The sequence below is a fragment of the Haliotis rufescens genome, unplaced genomic scaffold, assembly GCF_023055435.1.
Source record: "Haliotis rufescens isolate VD_foot unplaced genomic scaffold, xgHalRufe1.0.p SCAF_11, whole genome shotgun sequence".
Lineage (NCBI taxonomy): Eukaryota > Metazoa > Mollusca > Gastropoda > Lepetellida > Haliotidae > Haliotis > Haliotis rufescens.
In genome coordinates this window covers 34,778,633-34,800,447 of record NW_025963791.1, presented here as the reverse complement: position 1 = coordinate 34,800,447, position 21,815 = coordinate 34,778,633, and the positions used below count along the sequence as shown (strand labels likewise).

The following is a 21,815-nucleotide window of genomic DNA, read 5'->3' as shown; positions in this document are numbered from 1 at the left end:
CAATGACCGGTCGGTCAATCTGGAGGCGTTAAGACAAAGTACAGCTAAAGACGTCCTGGCTGTCTCTCGGGACAATACCGCCGACATTAAGAATCCCCGACACTCGGGGGACATAAACCGATGAATAATGACTGTTAAGAAGATTACCTTTACAAACAGAGGTATACAGGTAGCTTAGGCTCTTACCCGATGTTTCCTCAGGAGAGTATCCACCTAAACACAACATGAAAACCAGTTATTCATCATGGAGACTCAATCGTTTTGTGGAGCATTGGACATTACAGCTCAGTTATATGGTGCTGCAAGTTGTTGTTATTTACGTTGACTACCAAAAATAAGAAACAATTTACATTTTAATTAAAAGGAAAATAATTCTTTACTATGCGTGATGAAGAGAGACATTCTATGTAACAGCGTTAGAAATTGGCACTAGTCCTATAACCCTCTCAAACTACCCAACAGTTAAGGTATCATAAGGACAAGTAGAAAGTTGCCATTATTTGGGATTTTGCTATGTGTTATTATTATAATGACTAGTTGACGAAAACAGCTAGTTTCTATCGCTGTTCAAGTGTCTTGATGTTATTCAAGGTTATAAACTGTCGGACAAAAGAACGTTTATTACGAAAATTGGATTTAACCAAAAAGTTACAAATGTTATCGAAACGTTATTACCAGGCTCACAACAGTCGCCAAAACACTGCAAACCTAAGGTTCCTAACCCAACTCTGATACTCATATCAAATATATCCCCATTGAAGAACTTTTTCTTGTTGTGGTTTTTATACATTCTTTTGCCCAGCAGTGTATTTCTGGAATCATAACAGCCTGGTGACTTTGTGTATATTGAATCGTAGTCGTGTCAGTACGTTCACCCCTAGTTGCCATTACTCTAACTCTACTCACGTTTATGTATCTGGCCTGCCAGTCTTCCAGCTCCTTCCGTAGATCGTCAAACTCCAATCCATCTCCGTTACAGTTCTGGTTTGAAGAGAAAACGTGAGCTAACTATCACCGATCTTAAAAGTAAACGCTCGTAGATGTCTTACTGGTATCGCTTCCTGATAATTTGACCTTAAAATGCGTCGATTGAATGATGAACTGGCTGCCGCTGGAAGTACAGACAGTAAACTACGGTTTTAACGAACTCACAGGGACCACTAATTTTAGTTCGTTATAACCGTAGTCCGTTATAAGCATGTATACAGCATATATGCAGTAAATAGTCGGGACAAAACAAAGTTCGTTATATCCGTCAGTTCACTATAAACATAGTTTACTGTATATTTAACCACACATCGGAGAGGCCCTACATGTCTGTTCTACTCTACCACTCACATGCATGAGAAATTCGGTTGTCGCTGCCTGTCATGATTGATCCTGACACACGGTCCACACACAAACATCTACACCCCACACGCACCTGTTGATGAGGTAGCAAGCATGTCACCGAAACCACCGCTCACGAGGATCTCCAGCTATCTACTATAGTGTATCGTATGTAGCGTACCTCTACCAACGGTGCAAGTTCAAAACCAGCCATTCTCAGCTCTTCCTGGAGATAGACCCTCAGACTGCCCGAGCTGGGGCAATTGAGAAGGGCGTTCAGGAACCTCATGCAGGCCACCTGGTGGAAGAAACAGCCATGAACGTTTCCTGGCATCACCTTACAGTGTGCGAGCTCAGCCCATGTTACCGCTTATAGGTGAAAACCAAGCCTCGCTTTCACACAGGTTATAAATAGATTCAATGCTAAAGACCCCATAGTGACGTCACAGCCCCTGTCACAGGAAGTGAAAAATCCTGGGCTTTACACCTACCTCATATAAACCTTTAATTACAAATCCTATATGTACATGTAATGTTTTCATATATTTCCCATTTCCACATATGTCAATTTATCAAAATAATACCTAAATATAACCCATCCATGCACTGTAGAGGCTGTGAGAACATGTTTATTGAAGTCACGTGACCTCAAAATATTCTCTCACAGGGTAGAAATCATTCACAAAAATATGGGTTCCATCTATCTTAAAGGGAGGAGGGGCCAATTCCTATGTTCCCTGTAATCACTGATCACTAAGCTTACTATATCCAACTTAAAATAGGAGGAGCTACAACTGTAGACATGTTTTTAATTGGATAAAAGACAGTCCCCAGTTTCCCCCTCGAAGTGACCAAAACGTCCCACACAGAGCGGCCAGAAACATAAATAAATCTGGCACATTACTGATAGCATCACATTCTAGTGACAGATATGTTACTTTTGGGCAGTTTAACACCGTTTGTTTAAATTTGAGTTGACTGATATGTCATTGAGGGACTAATTTGTGTGTCAGGGGTCTAAACTGATGGTTTACAGGTTGTGGTGTTTGACATTTGGTTCTTTCTGTCTTAAGCTGTCTGGACATAGTTTGTCAGTGTTATCACACTGAACAGACATTTGCGCTTAAATAAATCAGAACTTAAATCTCAAATATGTATTGGTTTGTTAGTTTTAATTAGGGAAAGTAACCCTTCGCAGCACCGGAAGTAGTCAAGATTTTAGTCACGTGACCTCTATCAGTAAAATGATTGGCTCAAACCTATCGTCTGCTGTAGCAGTATACTACTTTTACTGTTGTGGTGGACGATTACTTTTGGATTATACCTTGGCTATTGCATTTTTATGCTCAGTCATGGCTAAATCATGTGTTTCAACTGTTATTTTCATGGAACTCACTTGAAATACCAATCTCTTATTAACTATTTTTATCATGATGCAACTTCCAAGTGACACCACTGGAGATTTGTCAAGAAAGGTATGAACATATTGGAATTCTGGCACCTCTAAAACTAATGAATTTTCAAGTGGAAAATATCAAGAGTACATTTGTACCAATAAGGCTTGTGTATGCATTAATATTATATAGAATTTTAAGCGCTTGTAGAATTTTGCATCTTGTGAATGTATGTGCATTTATGCCATCCAACAAGTCAACAAGAAAAAATAATGGTATTCCTCCTGAGAAAAATGTAAGACATCGTATCATAATGGTAGCCCATGTCGTCCTTGTCAGGTATGCATACATTTGGGACAATTTTAAAAAAGGTGATCCTCATCATGAAATGAATAAACCTTATTATCCAGGTAAAAAGCATTAATATCCAGTGAATATATGTTGTAACATGGAAAGCTAATAAAAGTACTGTTTAAAAACTCCAGTTGACAGAGACTATAGAGTGAATATGTCATCTGCTAGCAAATTGTATTTACTGTTTGTAGGTCGCACTTGAGAACGAGGCTTGGTTTTTACGGGAAAAGATATCAATTACAAAATTGAGGCTAAGCTCGCACACTGTTAACACATTTGCTACACAAAAGAAGAATCAATTTAAACCCTTTTCCAAATTAGCTGCATACACATGCGTTAAAAATGCTTTCGCCTTTTCGCGAACACCTGGCACCATCACTATTTGATAGTGATTTATAAACTCTTGCTTATGATACAGTTAGAATCGTACAATGGACTTGTCTCTTTTTGGTTTTGTCTCATTTGCTGAAACACTATTTTGCAAAAGTTAAGCGAAATAATTTTCTTTTGAATATATGTATGTATGTATGTATGTATGTATGTATGTATGTATGTATGTATGTATGTATGTATGTATGTATGTATGTATGTATGTATGTATGTATGTATGTATGTATGTATGCATTACCTTAGAGTGACCTTTGATGAATTGTGATAGGACACATTCGTTCTTTTCACGAAAACCTGGTGTCATGATTGGATACATACAGTATATTTACCATTATATCCCAACCGTAGTGAGCCTCACTTACCTGGAAGAGCACGTGTCCCGACCCCCGGTTGTTGAGCATACTGATAAGCAGCTTGAACCTGACCGACTCCCCCAGCTTGAGCCGCATGTAGGTGAACGTGTCAAACACCTTGTCGAATCCTCCTGGTACAGCCAAACCCAGGGTGAGAACCTGGAACGACACCATGTTGATGAGATCACAAACTCTGGTAAATGGTTCCTGTCACTTTATGATCAGTGACAATGAATATTTGATTGGCAAGAGCGAGTAAGTATGGTTTTGTCATTCTTAAGTTTTTATGTTGTTTAATGCCTCACTCAGCAATATTCCAGCTATATGACGGCGGTCTGTAAACAATCAGTCTAGACCAGACAATCTAGTGATTGACATCATGAGCAAGGGATCATGTAACAGAGCCTGACCCCCTGATCCATTTACACGCATCTGACGACAAGCTAGGTTGCTGGGGACCTATATTCATACCAGGAATCCCAACGGATAACTTTCAAGGGCCATTCCAGCAATATCAAAGGGACATAACTTCTCACATTATACTATGTGCTAAAACGAACATTGGTCCAGTCACGGGCGGGACAAGCAAGCATTATAAAAACCATTGGGCTATCAATGCCCCTTGGACAAATGTGATAATGTGGTCCTTCAAACTGTATATGGTATGTGTCAGATATCATTTTGTGTTTTCTCCATTTTTTAAACCAGCTTTTGGCCACAATACAAAGGGACACACCTCGCCCAGACCTACTTTACCCCTGCCACTATCTTGACCTACATACAAGACAAAGGTACTGACCTCGAGAGATGTGATCCTCGACTTGGTGTTGCTGCTCAGTAGACTCCACACCAGCGTCTCCAGGTTGGTGAAGTTCTCCAGTAGCTGGTCCTGGGCATGCTGGAACAACGACAGGTCACAATCACCGCCATAATTAGCATGGCGTGGTGTTCTGTCACATTCACAATCTGGATGCAATTAGGTTAATTTCTAGTGTTGATTGTGTTTTTACCCATATGAGAAAGAAAATACAGAAATTATTGTCTGTAATTTTCACTAGTTTATATATTTTGGGTATTTGTTTGCAAAATTTCCCCATTGTTTCGACTTTCGCGAGGGGCTCTTGATGTGCACAGTCGTTATCCCAGATTGCGTAGATATTTTTCTAGGTTTGTCAGCACCATACCCGCGCTCGTGGGCAAACGTCTCATATCTACAACACTTCGGGATTTCCTCAACATCAAGCTCTCATGCCATGATGCCTACTACTTTTCATTAACGATTTTTGAAAAGGTTTCTTAAGAATGATACCTACCTTTAGTCTCAACGTAAACTTGATACACAGCAAACAGTCATGTTCATCAGTCTGTCGAAAACAATCAACACTATTCAATATGCTTTGTTTGTTTACATATGTTCCAACAACAAGTGAAGAAGCATTGATACGATTGTAGAGACATGTTGTGAAAAGATATTGATGATATATTTTGCAAGCCATGTAAAGAAATACTAAATAAATATCCGCCTTTGCTCTGACAACGAGCAATTGGAGCTTTCTACGAGATTACATAGCTGTATATTTTAATCGGTCCTTTTCTTTTCCCAAAAGAGAATATACAACCATTGACATGTGTTTTGAGGAATATAAAAGAGCGAGTAGAACTACACTGCTAACTACTGATCAAGGGGAGATAATGCACAAGGACCACGATGTGGCGAATACTGAAAAAGGGGAGAGAATGCACAATGATAACAGAAGATCACCGACCACCATTCTCTTGTATTCTTCGACACTCGAGTGTTTGCTTGAAACGGAGGCGGACTTCTGGTTGCCAGGTGACGAGTTCTGGAGCTTCCTGAGTAGGCCAAACAGTAGTGACAGACCATCGTAATTTGGGCTCACGAACTCGTACAAGAAGCTGCAATGAAACAGTTGAAATACTGTGACACACAGACACACGTATTTCCTAATGACTACAAATGTACATGTCCTCATGTTAAATAGTGCGTGTCCAGAAAACGGTCATTCAGATACTCTCGGGAGTTTAGCATGGACTTACATGTGTCGAAATGTAACGTTGCCGAGGTACAGAACAAATGTACAGTTCTTGACACAACTAAGTGTCTTCTCAATACCACAACCACCTTCAATATCATCATATCGGTTTCGTATTGTGCGTATTGCAAAATCTTTTGACTTTTCTTTTCTTTTCTTTTGCGCATTTCTTTTGAAATGCGCAGTTGCTTAACTATACAAATCGGTTGTTAGTGTTTTTATTGTTCTGTTCCTGTGAACCTTTCACCCTGCTTATATCAGGGATGGTTGTAATATTCTTATTGGAAATTACTAGTACACTACTTTCCAAAACACACACCCCCTTCGTCGTGGCAAGTCGCGATCGAAGGGACGTTTATTTTGGACAGTAATGTTCATCGATACAAGACTTCACTGCCGTTCAAACCTCGGTCAACACAAGCCTATAATAGAGGACTAGCAGAGCTAACGTATGCACGTCATGGTCACGGTATATATAGTCCCCCGGTGTTTTCTGTTCAAGGTATTTACGTTAATAATGAATGAAAACAACACAGGGATATAAGTATCATGAAACTTGGAGGAGGTGTGGAATACGGCAATGTGTCTTCAGACATTTGGCTCATTAAGACAAAGCAAAGTGAAGTGTGTTTCTTGAAAGTAAATTGCATTCGTGGCTTTTGTCGCAACAGCTGTTATCTAAAATAACGACGATGTTTAAGATGTAGGAAGGTCATTCTTCGCAGATACACATAACTCTACTTCATAAACCGCCGGGCAGAAGAAAATATACACCAATGTTTGATGGTGGCTAGAAATAAAATAACCAAATTGTCATTCCATAGCGGTGTAACGAGCAGAGTGGAGCAGGTATTGTCATGATCTGTTTGAGTTGGTTCGAAGATACCAGGCATTCAGACAAGTAACGCCTTGTAATGTTTAATTAAATTTCAAGTGTTTACTTTCTTTATGCCGGTAGTTTATGCAACCCTCACATGGGGATTCCAGGTTACATTAGGCCCCTGGACCACATGGATCGGTGGTCATACTCGATGACTTGGTTGATTGCGTTCCATCGTACCCCGACGGGTACTCGATTATTTACAGACCGACGTCATATAGCTGACCTATTGCTGCGTATGGCGTTCAACAAACAAACAAACAAACAAACAAACAAAGACATATGTAACGAAGCCTAGGCAGGTTCCCATAACCGCAGCAGGTTCGACTTTATTAACGACAGTCAGTGCATCGCAAAGAAAATCTGTACTGTTTGGCTGGTTATACACTTTCTGCTTTGGAGTTCCATTCACCCATAAGGACAAATAATAGTGACCAAACTCTACTGATAGTAACCTATTAGGCATGTGAGTGATTGAGTGAGTTTGATTTTACGCCGCTTTTAGCAATATTCCAGCAATATTACGGCGGGGGACACCAGAAATGGGCTTCACACATTGTACCCATGTCGGGAATCGAACCCGGGGCTTCGGCGTGACGAGCGAACGCTTTAACCACGAGGCCACCCGACCGCCCCTATTAAGCATGCGGTGTAGACGATGGTGAAAACATGATCGTTTTATAGACATGTTCCTGGTTTGTTGAAGTCGCAATATTAGTGCATTTAGCTGTTTTGATACTATCGTGGTTCATTTCATTTTCAAATTAAAGCTAAATGCACCATTATCTCCATGAAATTAACAGAATAAATGCCCTACGGCTATCGATTAAAATATATTTGTTTTGAAAACTTTCCTTCCTCGTCCATGTTTAAACAAACACCACGTGGTCAATATACGTCATCACCGACTGGCACCGGAAGTGAAGTAAATTGACGAATCGTGTTGCGGAAAGCAGCTCACTTCCGAGTAAGTTTTGTCATTTTGTCCCCATAGCGTTTATCTCCCTTTTACACATGGAATCGTCTTGCATTGCAACTTGAAAAGGTGATTTTGGCAACAGAGGTGATGATGTAGAAGTTGGTTGTTTATATGTGTGGCAGCATGCCATGATTCAATTAATAGGGGATTACCCCTGCGAAACAACTAGGTCACACGGCTGGAATGAAATGTATCCGAACCTTCGATACGCAACAACGATGAAAGGACAGGGAACTTTCAGCCAACTCTCTATCATATTAACCATGGAAAACCTATATTTATTTAATCACAGATCAAACACTGCCTAATATGTATATTGACACGCTTGTGCGGAGAAATAATCAACAGATTAGGAGATCAATATATTGATGTAGGATCACTGTCGATTATCTACGATAGACACGAGCTGCAATCCAAGCAGAAATTGTCTTCCTATGGAGAAATGACAAATGATGCTCCGGGCGATCCTACGTGACAAGTGGACCACAGTGAATGGTTTACATGTAAGCTGTGTGACACCAATTAACCAATGAGTGGCCCTTGTTTGCTGTTAGGCCCCGTGTCCGCAAGGCGCAACTTCCATACATAGCATGAGGTGTGGTTACACGAGGAATGGGTTCTCAGGCGCTTACGATGGAACCTACGGTACATTGGCGGTCTACAGCCCTAATATACATAGCATGAGGTGTGGTAACACGAGGAAAGGGTTCTCAGGCGCTTACGATGGAACCTACGGTACATTGATGGTCTACAGCCCTGGCATACAATGCCGGGCAAAGAAAGTATTTCACTTGGAAAATTGTATTTGACCAAAATTTACAAAGGTTACTTGGCTGAAAACACTCTGCACACTTACGGACCACTACACAACTATAATACCCATATAAAAAATATCACCATCGAATTACCATTTCTTGGTGCATACTTTCTTTTGCCCGCCAGTTTACATCATTGTTACCACAAGACAGGAATTATCTGGGTCAATCTCTATTCAAGTCAGGGGACTCTCAGTCATAAATATTTGGGGTTGAAGGCACGAACATTGGGATCCCAGGCTGACACCCTCTTCTATCTGAAATCATCTTCCCGAGGCAAGGGAGTTAACTGACTGTAAAAGTCCGGTTTCCACCCTTGCCGAACCAGGCCAGAATTTCCAAGCTCGATCGTAGCGCCACCAGTGGCTACTACGAGCTATGTCCCTCGTACTGACCAATCAGATTTCATCTCTCATATTGTTTCAAACAAAATGGTGGCCCCCTCAAGATGATATGATCGATAATCAAGATCTATATTGTAATAAAATGGGTCCTACCCTTACGAAGTTAATAAAATCACTAGAACACCTGGATTAAAAAAATGAAAATATTTGCGAAATAACTGTCCACACTAAGTTGACGGGACACATGTTTTGCAAATCCTGCGGTCGACCGAAATCTGCATGTTGAAATCCATGTTGTTTAACAACCGGACTATGCATATACTTGTTAGTCAAGCTAAAATGTCACTCCGGAATTCTAGTCTAGATCGGCAAGGGTGGAAACAGGACTTTTATAGTCAGTTAACTCCCTTGCCTGGGGAAGATGGAACAATAGAAACCCGGGTTTGAATTGGCCCCCCTCCACTGCTTGTGGTCCGAGGCGACTCAGCTGGATTGTTTGGTCAGGCTCGATGACGTAGTTGATTGCGTGTCATCGTACCCAAATGAGGTGGGACATTGCTTATAATATCAATCACCGGATATTCCGGCCTCCGTCATATTGCTGGAATATTGCGGCATAAAACAAGAAGCAAAGAACCAATCTGTGTACCTGTCATATGACATCTTTAGATCCAGCTTGAGTTTGCGCAGAAGGTAGGACATGGGACTGATGCCCTCCCTGAGTACCATGGGGGGTGCGCCCGACCCCGCCTTGTCCCCGTGTACATACTTCCGGAGGTAGTTGATGTAGTGGCCGACAGCGTAGATGGGAGCACGGATTTGCTGGAAATGGCAATGCAGTACACACTTTAGAGCTCAGTGTGATGTAAAGTCGTACAAGTGGCCCATTATATGTAAAATGTACAGGGTAACCATTTTGCATCGAAAGGCGGTCACATGGTTACCCATTCCAACATCTATAGTTAGTTCATACTTGTCACTTTTTTTATTCCTTTCTTGATACGTTTGTCAGATATTTACATGTACGCATCTGCATGCTCTGAACGTTTTAGGTATAGATCAGCTGTTACTGTACGAACTACAGAACATTTCGAAGCGTGTTGTACCCAATGTATGGTGGAATATGTTATGGTTTTATTGACATAAAAAGCAAATCCTCATATAGGCTCTATGTCAGACCGTTTTCTAATGTTTTTAACATGTTAGATTGGATCCATAAATTGCGAACGATGGCTATTTCTTATCCTGTTTGGGACTGGCATATATTCGTTTCAGTCTACTTCAAACCCGATCTGTATTGGAGTAATTGATACAACTGAATTTGATTAAGCTCACACGTGCGTAGAAGCTTCGGCACCCGGACTGAAGCTGGTTATCAGTGAACACTCTTGGCTCACCTCATTGAATATTATCTTCCACTGCGCGTCCAGGCACATGAGCCGGTCCTGCTCCGTGGACATCGTCATCACGGAGCCCTAGGGAATAATCAACCAATCAACAACAGAATCAATCAATCAATCAATCACAAGAATAATACGACTACAGTATCGAGTTTATGTGCACTGTGTTGAGAGTCCTTCGCTGGCCTGAAAAGTTAAACTGAAGGCCTTCTTTTTGCTGCTCCAGTCACTTCCCACTCGATTTTGCACCAAAATGTAAATTTTAATATGAAATGTAGATTATGCAATGAATTTAATGAGACTGCCCAACACATTGTCAGTGGATGCCCAGCTTTGGCACAAACACAGTATCTTAAGCGACATGATGGCGTAGCTCCATTTTATTACCAATGCTTCGCAATGCTTGTGGTTTTGATGCTTATGTAGAGGGCGTCATGGAAAATGATTAATACATAATTCTTTGGCCTCAGACGTATCCAGGCCAACAAGAGCGAGTTACATAGCGCACTGTTTTGCACTTGAGCTGCTTAGGAGCTGCTCAGAATCAATTATAGTGTTGACTATGGGAATATGTGATGTAACCTGTAAAGCTATTACATTATAACATGCATTCCACCCCTTAATTTCACAAGCAAGACGTTTCATTGTGTCTTTTCAAATCTGCTCTTGCAAGACGCTTTATGCGATTACGGATATATCCTTGTACGTAATACCTGCGTTAGCGGGCGTATATCTGGCCAATGTGATAATGATACGCCCTAAACATTTGCTTTTGTTATCGTTGCAACGAATCCATAAAAATACAAATGTGATTCATCTGAAATTAAAATACATCCTATAGCAGCTATACGAGTGGTTGCGACATATTGTACGAGGCATAGGGATTATAAACCCCACTATTGGTTCAGTGCGTGTAATTTACATCAGGGCCAGTGAAGATCCGGGGTAGAATAGGTCTTCAGCAACCCATGCTTGCCGTAAAAGGCGACCATGCTTGTAAGAGGCGACTAACGGGATAGGGTGGTGAGGCTCGCTGGTTTGGTTGATGCATGTCATCGTATCCCAATTGCGTGGATCGATGCTCATAATGTCAGTCACTGGATTGTGTGGTCCAGACTCGATTATTTACAGACCGTCGTCACATAGCTTGAATGTTGCTGAGTGCGGCGTTAAACAACAAACAAACAAACAAAAACTATTTCCATAAGAAATCATTATCGCTATCAATATTTGGTCACAGTGGAGGACAATTATGCCTAAAGTTGTGACCTGTAGTTCAAATAAGTCTGTCGTAGGTTTTGAAATACACCATACACACTGTCTCTATGTTGAAATTTAAGTTAATTATAATATACTACTCAAAAGAAGTTAAGTGACAATATCCTTTCCGCAGCCACAAGCAGTCGATTGTACGACTCCGACTATATCATAAGCATGTGTTGACGAATCACTATCAAACAGTGATAACACCAGATGTTCGAATAAAGGTATCCTGCCCACCCAAATTCGGAAATGTCCTCCAGATGTCTATCATAAAGCGTATTGAATGCTTTACTGCTTTATTGTACGAGACATTTGAACATCCGATACTTTCATATTACTATAGTTCGTGTGCTATATGATAATAATAAGCATCTGTAATATGAAAGAATAAGGTGTTGTTTAACTTCTTTTGAATAGTTTATATATATGGGTCCTCTGCGGTGCTCTGTTACAAACACATACGGTCCATATGGCGAGGCACGTACACCTTGGATTAAGAATTTCGCAATATGGACAGGCTGAAGTTAGGACCCGTGTAACAGGGGTCAATAACGCTACTGGTCACCGCCCAATAGTACGAACTTTGTGTAACTGTGCGTACTAGCGCACTACAGGAGGTTGACACAAAAATGGATGGGTTAGATGTGAATGACCATACGTGTCACACACTTTTGTTATGTCTTATGAAAAAGGCCCATTAACGTATAAGATACCCATTGTTGAAAGAAGGGCACTTTGTTACAGATAGCCGCCGCATTAAAGATGCTGAGATTCCGCGCATACCGTATGTTAAACAGGCGTCAAATTAGTCTGTTCATAAACCGTATTCCTCCTAAAGACTGAACTTAAGTAAACTGATTTGGGTTATTTACCACATCATAATTCCTGTCATCCCTTTATGAATATTACACAGAGAAACGTGTAACTATATTTATATATGAATACGTAAATTGCTTGTGGTTATTAATTTGACAGAAAGCCATCCTACGGTTACAAACTAATAATATGTTTGGAGTTGAAACAGGTATAAGCATACAAACGAACATAAAATTGATCCTTTTTAACGACCACTCGTAAACGAGAAACAAGTGTCCTGGGTAAAAGAATTAAATTAACATGAAACCGGTGACATAAAGTTTTAATGAGCACAATTACCACGTAATATATAGGAAGCTTAACCTTTCAAATGTGTACTTTGAACCTTCTTGATCTATTACAAAGCGCAAATGCATTATTCAGGGGTTTCACTCGTGATATCCAAGACGATACACGTAGTGTTGAATGCACACAACGTTTTAGGTATATGACATATAACACAGAGGCGGCTGATATGTTTGTACCAGTGTCATTAGTCGCATGTCATCGATACCCTTTTCCAGAATAGGCTGCTGGGGACCCGTCTTACCAGGAATCAGGATTGCTGCACTAAATGTGTGTTTGTTGTTTAACGCCGTACTCAGCAATATTCCAGCTATATGACGGCGGTGTGTAAATATTCGAGTCTGGACCAGACAATACACTGATTGACATCATCAGTCCACGCAATTGGCATACGATGATATGCATCAACCAAGTCAGCGAGCCTGACCACCCGTTTCCGTTAGTCGTCTCTTACGACAAAGCACAGTCGCATTTTACGGCAAGCATGGGTTGCTGAAGGCCTATTCTACCCGAATTTTCACGGGCCCGTACTAAGTGGCTAGATAGGACAAGATCCACGGCCACATAAAGCGACAGTAGCACTAGGTCAAACTTTTGTCTGTAATTGGAGTTCCGACAGTCCCAGAGCAAGGCCCTGGACCTTGTCCACTATCACAGCAACAACAAGCGGGGAATCCTGATTGGTGAGTTCCCCAGCAGCCCATGTTGGTCGTGAGATGCGACTAAACGGATTGGATGTCAGGCTCGGTGACTTGGTTGATGGAACGTCTTCGTTACCAGACGGCATGGATTGTTGCCCCATAGTATCAAACACTGGTTTGTCTGGTCCAGAATCAATTATTTACAGCTCGCCGTCATAAAACTGGAATATTACTGAGTGCGGTGCTAACAAACACACAATACAGGTGATCAGTGACTATCAGTTTGAAAACATCACAGCAGCCAGGAAGGAAGGTGTTACCTTATTGTATTCCAAACTGTAGTTTCGCCACAAAGACTATCTTTGAGTTTTGTCAACCGTTACCTTTCAGAATTGGTGTAAGTGCAGATTTCTTTGTGCAGATAACCACATCACCTACAAGTTTTAAAGGACTATGAATACCAATTATGTTAAGATGTCTCGCTTTGTATTACTGTAGTAAGAGTACCGCTGTGCGGTGTCAGGTAACAAACAACCAATTAACTTTTATGCTAATTGTGTGAGTGGCGGGTGCTGCCGGCAGGGCAGGGCATGACATGCTTTCCCTTTTCCCCAACACCGCTTGTCGTCACTGACTTTCAGTGATCCATTCATATAATTTTCCCCGCTATTTTACCTTTTAAGCCAACGGAATCTGTTTCAGAAGATAATCGAGACTGTTTATTCTCTGGCGTTGACGTTTTATATAAAAATTATCATGTATACATACCAAGCCTTCAGAAGCTGGCGTCATGTCTTCCTACCTGTTCAACCGCGTGGCTTTGATTTCACAGAATAAAAAGATTCCAAACGTGGTATAAATACATACGAATTCTAAAGTACACATTTTCAGATCAATAACCAATCAATTTCGCCACAATGACAATGCTTGTGAAATAGGATGGTGTGTTTATTCTGTGCAGGCAACATGGCGTTGTGCATCTTGATAACATCTAAGCCCACACAGTAACAATGGACACTTCGTGCACACCAAACAGTGTTGTGTTCCATGTTGTACCATACCCGGCTAACCAGGACAGTTGACTCGCAATGTGTCACGACTTCTCGGTGATTCTGACGTTGCACTTAATTTGAAGTTGTAGCGATGAGACATAAACAAAACCCCAGAGACAACATGCTTCAGATAACCAATATAAAATGTTCGTTTCTGTGTTTTGTTAATTGCATGTTGTGGAAGTAAACAGTGTTGCTCGTGTGTCACAGTTTAGTTGATTAATTGTGAATCAATACTTCACGTATTTATTTAGGAAAGTAGTGGTGTATGAGGAACATAAAAAGGACAGTTTAAATGAAGAGCACATATAAAACACATTTAACATCATAATCAAACGAAAGTGATCAAATGACTTATTCAATTGGGAAAACACTTAAACAGATGATGCACCTTCTCTGTTACAAGTTTTTTGTTTGTTTTGTTTGTTTATTGTGTAACGCCGCACTCAGTAATATTCCAGCTGTTTGACAGCGGTCTGTAAATAATCGAGTCTGGACCAGACAAACCAGTTATTAATATCATGAGCATCGACCCACGTAATAGGGATCGATGACATGCATCAACCAGGTCAGCGAGCCTGACCACCCGATGCCGTTGGTCTTTCGACAAGCATAGTCACCTTTTACAGCAAGCATGGGTTGCTGGAGTCCTATTCTACCCCTGATCTTCACGGGTAAACACACATGTCCTCGAGTGCATTGTGTTCTTGTATGAAGTAGATACAAGTGGTTTATAGATATCATTACAGATATCAATCAATGTGAGTGAAGTGAATATGGTTTTACGCCGATTTTAGCAATATTCAGCAATATAACGGCGGGGACACCAGAAATGGGCTTCACACATTGCGCCCATGTGATGAATCGAGCCCGTGACGAGCGAACGCTTAAAACACTTGGCTACCCCACCGCCCCAATCAATCAGAAGTACATTAAAACAACTAACACCAAAACACCCCAACGATGAAAAGTGATGTTGTGCCAAATGAACGTAGCACGGTGACGTTTATACATCTATAAGTAGGTACCTTGAAGGAAGTAACAATTATGACATATTATCCTTTAATGTAGAACTATCTGGATTGATAATTTTACGTCATATGCGCCAGTGCAATTTAGCTATCATAAAAGTTCCAGCTGAATTGTAAGTTGAAGTACCATGGCGTCCTCCTGCGTTATTGTCAAGAACGTGATATAGTCTTCCAAACAAAATAATCTGATTGAAGTGACGAAATCAACACTGTTTGTCGCAGTAGAAATATCAGAGACATCTGACAGTCACACAGTTCAGCATGAGTGAGTGAGTGAGTGAGTAAGGTTTTTACGCCGATTTTAGCAATATTCCAGCAATATCACGGCGGGTGACACCAGCAATTGGCTTCACACATTGAACCCATGTCGGGAATCGAAGCCAGGTTTTCGGCGTGACGAGCGAACGCTTTAACCAGTGGGCTACCCAACCGCTCCGAGTACAGCATGAGGCTGCCAGCCAATGCAGATGCATTGTGAACAACCCTGTTGCACACAGTTGACACTCTAGGTCGTGAGGATCCGTATTATGGTAGATTCATCACAGGGTCGGAATCGTACAGTACGACAGGACATGCTTACACTTTTCGCGAACACCTGGTGTCATCACTGATTTTCAGTGATCAATTCATGTAATTTTCACCGCTATTTTGCATTTTATGCCGAACCGGATCTGTTTCGTCAGATAATGGAAACTTATTATTCTTTCATTGACGTGTTATATCTTTATTTATGTATATATTTAGCGGAGATTTATTATGGTTATGGAAAGGTGTTTGTTGCTTTTGTTTATTATCATATATACGTACGTGTTCTCGGGGATCAAAGGAGTGCACAATATTTAATACCATTGGACTACGTTTGGTTGTACGTCGCCAACAGGTGAACAATGCGTACACATACGCATCAAATATGCATCACACAGCGATGTCACGACTTTAACATATAAGTTAACCAGGACTACATCTCGCGTTGTCACTGACCTAAATAATGGTAACCTATTTAATAAGATGCCAATTTATGTATTCGAACCAATGAACACAATGGCTGAATGTACATCTATCATAGTGCTTTTTGTTCATTCTATAAACGGCATGATTCACTTTCATGGCATTAAGATTCACACATGACATATTTTGTATAAAGGTGGGTTATCAATCCACCCATGTTGTGGGTTATTCGTATTACCCAATGCCATTCCTTTTCACGAACACCAATTGTTTTAACAATGGTGTAATATAATTACGATATTTACTGGTGACGAGTAGATTATGGTCATACAGGTACCAGGAATCTTGGAATTTTGCACCTGGACCTGTACTCGATAACCAGTTCCGGAGTAACATACATACATGACTAATGCTACTGATACGTTGTACAAGTTTTACACTTTCATGTTCACTTGTCCACATTTACATTCACTTGCCATGTCTATGTCCACCTGTCTATGTCTATGTTCGCATGTCCATACCTATGTTTACTTGTCCATACCTTTGTTCACCTGCCAAAACGTATGTCTACCTGTCAATACATATGTTCACCTGTCCATATCAATGTTCACCCGTCATGTCTACGGTCACCTACCCTTATCTATGTTCACCTACCCATATCTATGTTCACCTGTCCATGTCTATGTTCACCTGCCCATGTCTATGTTCACCTGCACACATCTATGTTAACCTGCCAATGTCTATGTTAACCTGCCCATATCTATGTTCACCTGTACACGTCTATGTTCACCTACCCATGTATATGTTCACCTGCACACATCTATGTTCACCCACCCATATCTATGTTCACCTATGCATGTCTATGTTCACCTGTACACGTCTGTGTTCGCCTACCCATATCTATGTTCACCTTTCCTTACCTATGTTTTCCTGCCATGTGTATGCTCCCCTGTGTATGTGCATTATTTCATACTTAAGTTCACTTATCTATGTTCACCTGCCCATATTTATGTTCACCTGCCCATATTTATGTTCACCTGCCCTTATCTATGTTCACCTGCCCATGTCTATGTTCACCTACCCATGTCTATGTTCACCTGCACACATCTATGTTCACCCACCCATATCTATGTTCACCTGTACACGTCTATGTTCACCTACCCATATCTATGTTCACCTATGCATGTCTATGTTCACCTGCCCATAGTTATGTTCACCTACCCATATCTATGTTCACCTATGCATGTCTATGTTCACCTGTACACGTCTATGTTCGCCTACCCATATCTATGTTCACCTTTCCTTACCTATGTTTTCCTGCCATTTGTATGCTCCCCTGTGTATGTGCATTATTTCATTCTTAAGTTCACTTATCTATGTTCGCCTACCCATATCTATGTTCACCTTTCCTTACCTATGTTTTCCTGCCATTTGTATGCTCCCCTGTGTATGTGCATTATTTCATACTTAAGTTCACTTATCTATGTTCGCCTACCCATATCTATGTTCACCTTTCCTTACCTATGTTTTCCTGCCATGTGTATGCTCCCCTGTGTATGTGCATTATTTCAAACTTAAGTTCACTTATCTATGTTCGCCTACCCATATCTATGTTCACCTATGCATGTCTATGTTCACCTGTACACGTCTATGTTCGCCTACCCATATCTATGTTCACCTTTCCTTACCTATGTTTTCCTGCCATGTGTATGCTCCCCTGTGTATGTGCATTATTTCATACTTAAGTTCACTTATCGATGTTCACCTGCCCATATCTATGTTCACCTATGCATGTCTATGTTCACCTGTACACGTCTATGTTCGCCTACCCATATCTATGTTCACCTTTCCTTACCTATGTTTTCCTGCCATGTGTATGCTCCCCTGTGTATGTGCATTATTTCATACTTAAGTTCACTTATCTATGTTCACCTGCCCATATCTATGTTCACCTATGCATGTCTATGTTCACCTGTACACGTCTATGTTCGCCTACCCATATCTATGTTCACCTTTCCTTACCTATGTTTTCCTGCCATGTGTATGCTCCCCTGTGTATGTGCATTATTTCATACTTAAGTTCACTTATCTATGTTCACCTGCCCATATCTATGTTCACCTATGCATGCCTATGTTCACCTGTACACGTCTATGTTCGCCTACCCATATCTATGTTCACCTTTCCTTACCTATGTTTTCCTGCCATGTGTATGCTCCCCTGTGTATGTGCATTATTTCATACTTAAGTTCACTTATCTATGTTCACCTGCCCATATCTATGTTCACCTATGCATGCCTATGTTCACCTGTACACGTCTATGTTCGCCTACCCATATCTATGTTCACCTTTCCTTACCTATGTTTTCCTGCCATGTGTATGCTCCCCTGTGTATGTGCATTATTTCATACTTAAGTTCACCTGCCATGTTCATGTTCACCTGTCAATGGGCACACTTAAGTTATCAGTACGCTGTTTACCTTACCAACACATTAGTCCCCTTATTAGCTATGTGCGACCTCACGGTGTTATAACGTCCACTTCACCTGACCACTCCTGACGAGCAAATGACAATAAAATTCTACCCTGACTGTCAAGAATACCCCTTAAACCACCAAACCAATTGTTGTTCTGCATTAACGCTGGAGTAAAGTGTCTCACCGCGTTTATCCTTGTTTACAACATGTCATAAATGTTGTCACTTGCAACAGATTGCCATTGCACTTCACCTTCAGGAAACTCAACTAACCATACACACGCTGAACACTTTCATGAATCAAGAGTCAGAATAGCTAAACACTCTTTACATTTCTGCCAGTCAATAACCTTTATCGAGCACTTGGTTGGCCCTAGCTTGGAGCATCTTCCGTTCGGATATACGGCGTAAGTAGATCGGTAATAATCTGAGAGACTTGAGAATCAGTGATGTAAAACGTCATTTTCCGAACATAAACACAAGGAGAAATTGTTAAGTCACTGACGAGTACCCTGAAGGGCTTCTATATATTATGTGAACCTCGTATCTTAAATGCGTTAACTTCTACTTGAGGGATATGATAAGTGGATTTATGATCCCTCAGGGACACATAGTCCTTAAATAAAACACTTCACATTCCTTATGTTAAATAAAATATCATGTACAGTGGAATCTCGTTTGTATGGGACCTCCGTTATCCGGACAAACCTAATTCTTCAACCGCGTGGAAAATAGCACCTGACGGATTTTGTTCTGTTGACAGACACGATGACAGACACGCCTATATTGACGTTACTGGTCCATAGATGATGGGTACACTTTACATCACTTGATGAAGAGCATCAAACAGCACCTTTAAGGCACTGAGTTGGTGATGTCTTTAAGGAGTTGCTTCGTGATGTCCAAGCGTATAAAAAATGTTTTTTATAACCTCAGTTACAAGGGAAGCGGGCAAACTATAGTTAGGACAGAAAAACAACATCAATGAATTGTTTTAAGTGAACGATTACAGTTACAAAGACTAACGCTCACATGAATGATTAAAGGTCTTTTAAAGGTCGCTGAATAGGATTCCCATCAGATCGTGATCATTTTGGAGCGAACTGAATAGTCATATTCGATTTATTACCCTGATAGGTCTACATCAAGGCATATATATTTCAACATGTTTTCACAGTAATGATATAATACCTGAGGTTCCTGGAAATCTTCATCCGGGCATTTGTTATCCATAGTCCTTATAGAATTGAAGTAAATTCATCCACTGTAACACCTTTTACCAATAAAACACAGCGTGGAAATATTGATATCCCAGTCCGAAGTGCAAAGTATGCAGACTCATTCAAACCCGTAGATCTCGCCTCCTTAATGACAGGTAGCACGCCATCGGAAAGTATCACATTGACATTGGCGTTTCATGGGCCTCACAATCAGAGCAGTGACGTTGTGCTGGTATTTTATTTGTTAACCACGTTCTGTTTTCAGAAATAATGCAGTATCCATCGGTTATGGTATCCGTTACCCCTTAGACGCTGCGTTATTTCGCGCATTGAGTATACAGACCGCTTCTATTGTTCCATGCTGGACATCAACTGAAATATCTATCTCGCTTGTTTGACACTGTGTTATTGGTCTGTTTGCTGGAGTGCTTGGTGTCCACTTCATGTTATCCTTCCCATTCACGGACTTAACGATGAACATAACTTTGTAGTAAAGGAGTTTCTCATGTTGACCACAAGCACCATTGTCATATAATTGTGAAGCAGTTTACGACATGGGGTCTAGACCGAACCCACTTTACCTATTTACGACTCTCCTGGACACGAGTGAGCAGCTATTTAACACCAATTACAGCTCGAACAACAACATGTGGCCTTTCCTAGGCTTAAAGTCCATTCTGGTACTCCACAGGCAGGGATATGTAGTATCAAATAAAACGCAGTCGTCTGCAAACGCCCACAGCATGGAAACCCATGGTATGACAAGACGCTATCTGTTAGGGGCTAGTTTACATGCAGCGTCAAGAGGTGGGGATAAGTACGCTATTATTATTTTTCAGAACACTACAACTACACAATGTTGACATATTCATTTCCAGGTAGTGATAGGTGTCCGTTTTGTTCAACACGAGGGGCGAGGTGGTCCCACGACTGATAAAATCAACAGTGTGGTATATCACAAACACCGGTCCCACAAGGTTTAGAACAGTACGCAACTACAACCCAATTCCAAAACAGTTCTCCCTCACCCCCAACTATTAAACAAATGAAAGAGCTTCGGCAACGCCGAACATCCAAGACGTCCGGAGCTGACATGTTCCAGGTAGTTTCCAATACGATGTCATGTTCGTCATGTCCATGCATACATCCCATGACTACATTATCATTAAAGCCACATATGTCAGTATGAAGCCAGACAACGGCCAGCACCGCTTCCCTCTCTCTCTACATTGTCATAGGCGTGCGTGCTGTGGAGACCCTCCGTAGGGTTGGCCTATATCTGACATCCACTTACAATTACACAGCACGACGGGTAGGTCGTTCTGTTTCCGACATTACCAACAAAGGAAAGGGGCGTGGCACAAGGTCGTTGTTGCCACATGTTGATATGTGGATCCATGTACCATGATGCCTTTGAGGTCCCTATAGACGCAAAATAATCAGGCCCTACACGTACAGATGGTCAATACACATGTATCATCAGGCTGATGGTCAATACAGAAGTATCATCAGGCAGATGGTCAATACACAAGTATCATAAGGTAGATGGTCAATACACAAGTATCATAAGGTAGATGGTCAATACACATGTATTTTAAGGCAGATGGTCAATACACATGTATCATAAGGCAGATGGTCAATACACATGTATTATAAGGTAGTTGGTCAATACACATGTATTATAAGGTGGTTGGTCAATACACATCTATTATAAGGCAGATGGTCAATACACA

General features: G+C 41.0%; 1 protein-coding gene across 5 annotated transcripts in view; it reads right to left on the bottom strand.

The window, feature by feature from the left end:
• LOC124151235 (disheveled-associated activator of morphogenesis 1-A-like) overlaps positions 1–21,815 on the bottom strand; it is a 46,731-nt gene that overhangs the window by 12,752 nt on the left and 12,164 nt on the right. For 4 of the 5 annotated variants that reach the window (XM_046523613.2, XM_046523617.2, XM_046523614.2 and 1 more), the window contains exons 2-10: positions 10,290–10,367; positions 9,542–9,714; positions 5,587–5,737; positions 5,134–5,184; positions 4,620–4,718; positions 3,830–3,979; positions 1,511–1,627; positions 907–981; positions 187–213 (exon numbers count right to left, since the gene is read on the bottom strand). In XM_046523613.2, the coding sequence (XP_046379569.2) occupies positions 187–213; positions 907–981; positions 1,511–1,627; positions 3,830–3,979; positions 4,620–4,718; positions 5,134–5,184; positions 5,587–5,737; positions 9,542–9,714; positions 10,290–10,367 (921 nt within the window). Of the gene's footprint in view, positions 1–186; positions 214–906; positions 982–1,510; positions 1,628–3,829; positions 3,980–4,619; positions 4,719–5,133; positions 5,185–5,586; positions 5,738–9,541; positions 9,715–10,289; positions 10,368–20,053; positions 21,002–21,815 lie in introns of those variants that run through there. The other variant, XM_046523615.2, reaches the window with a different exon arrangement.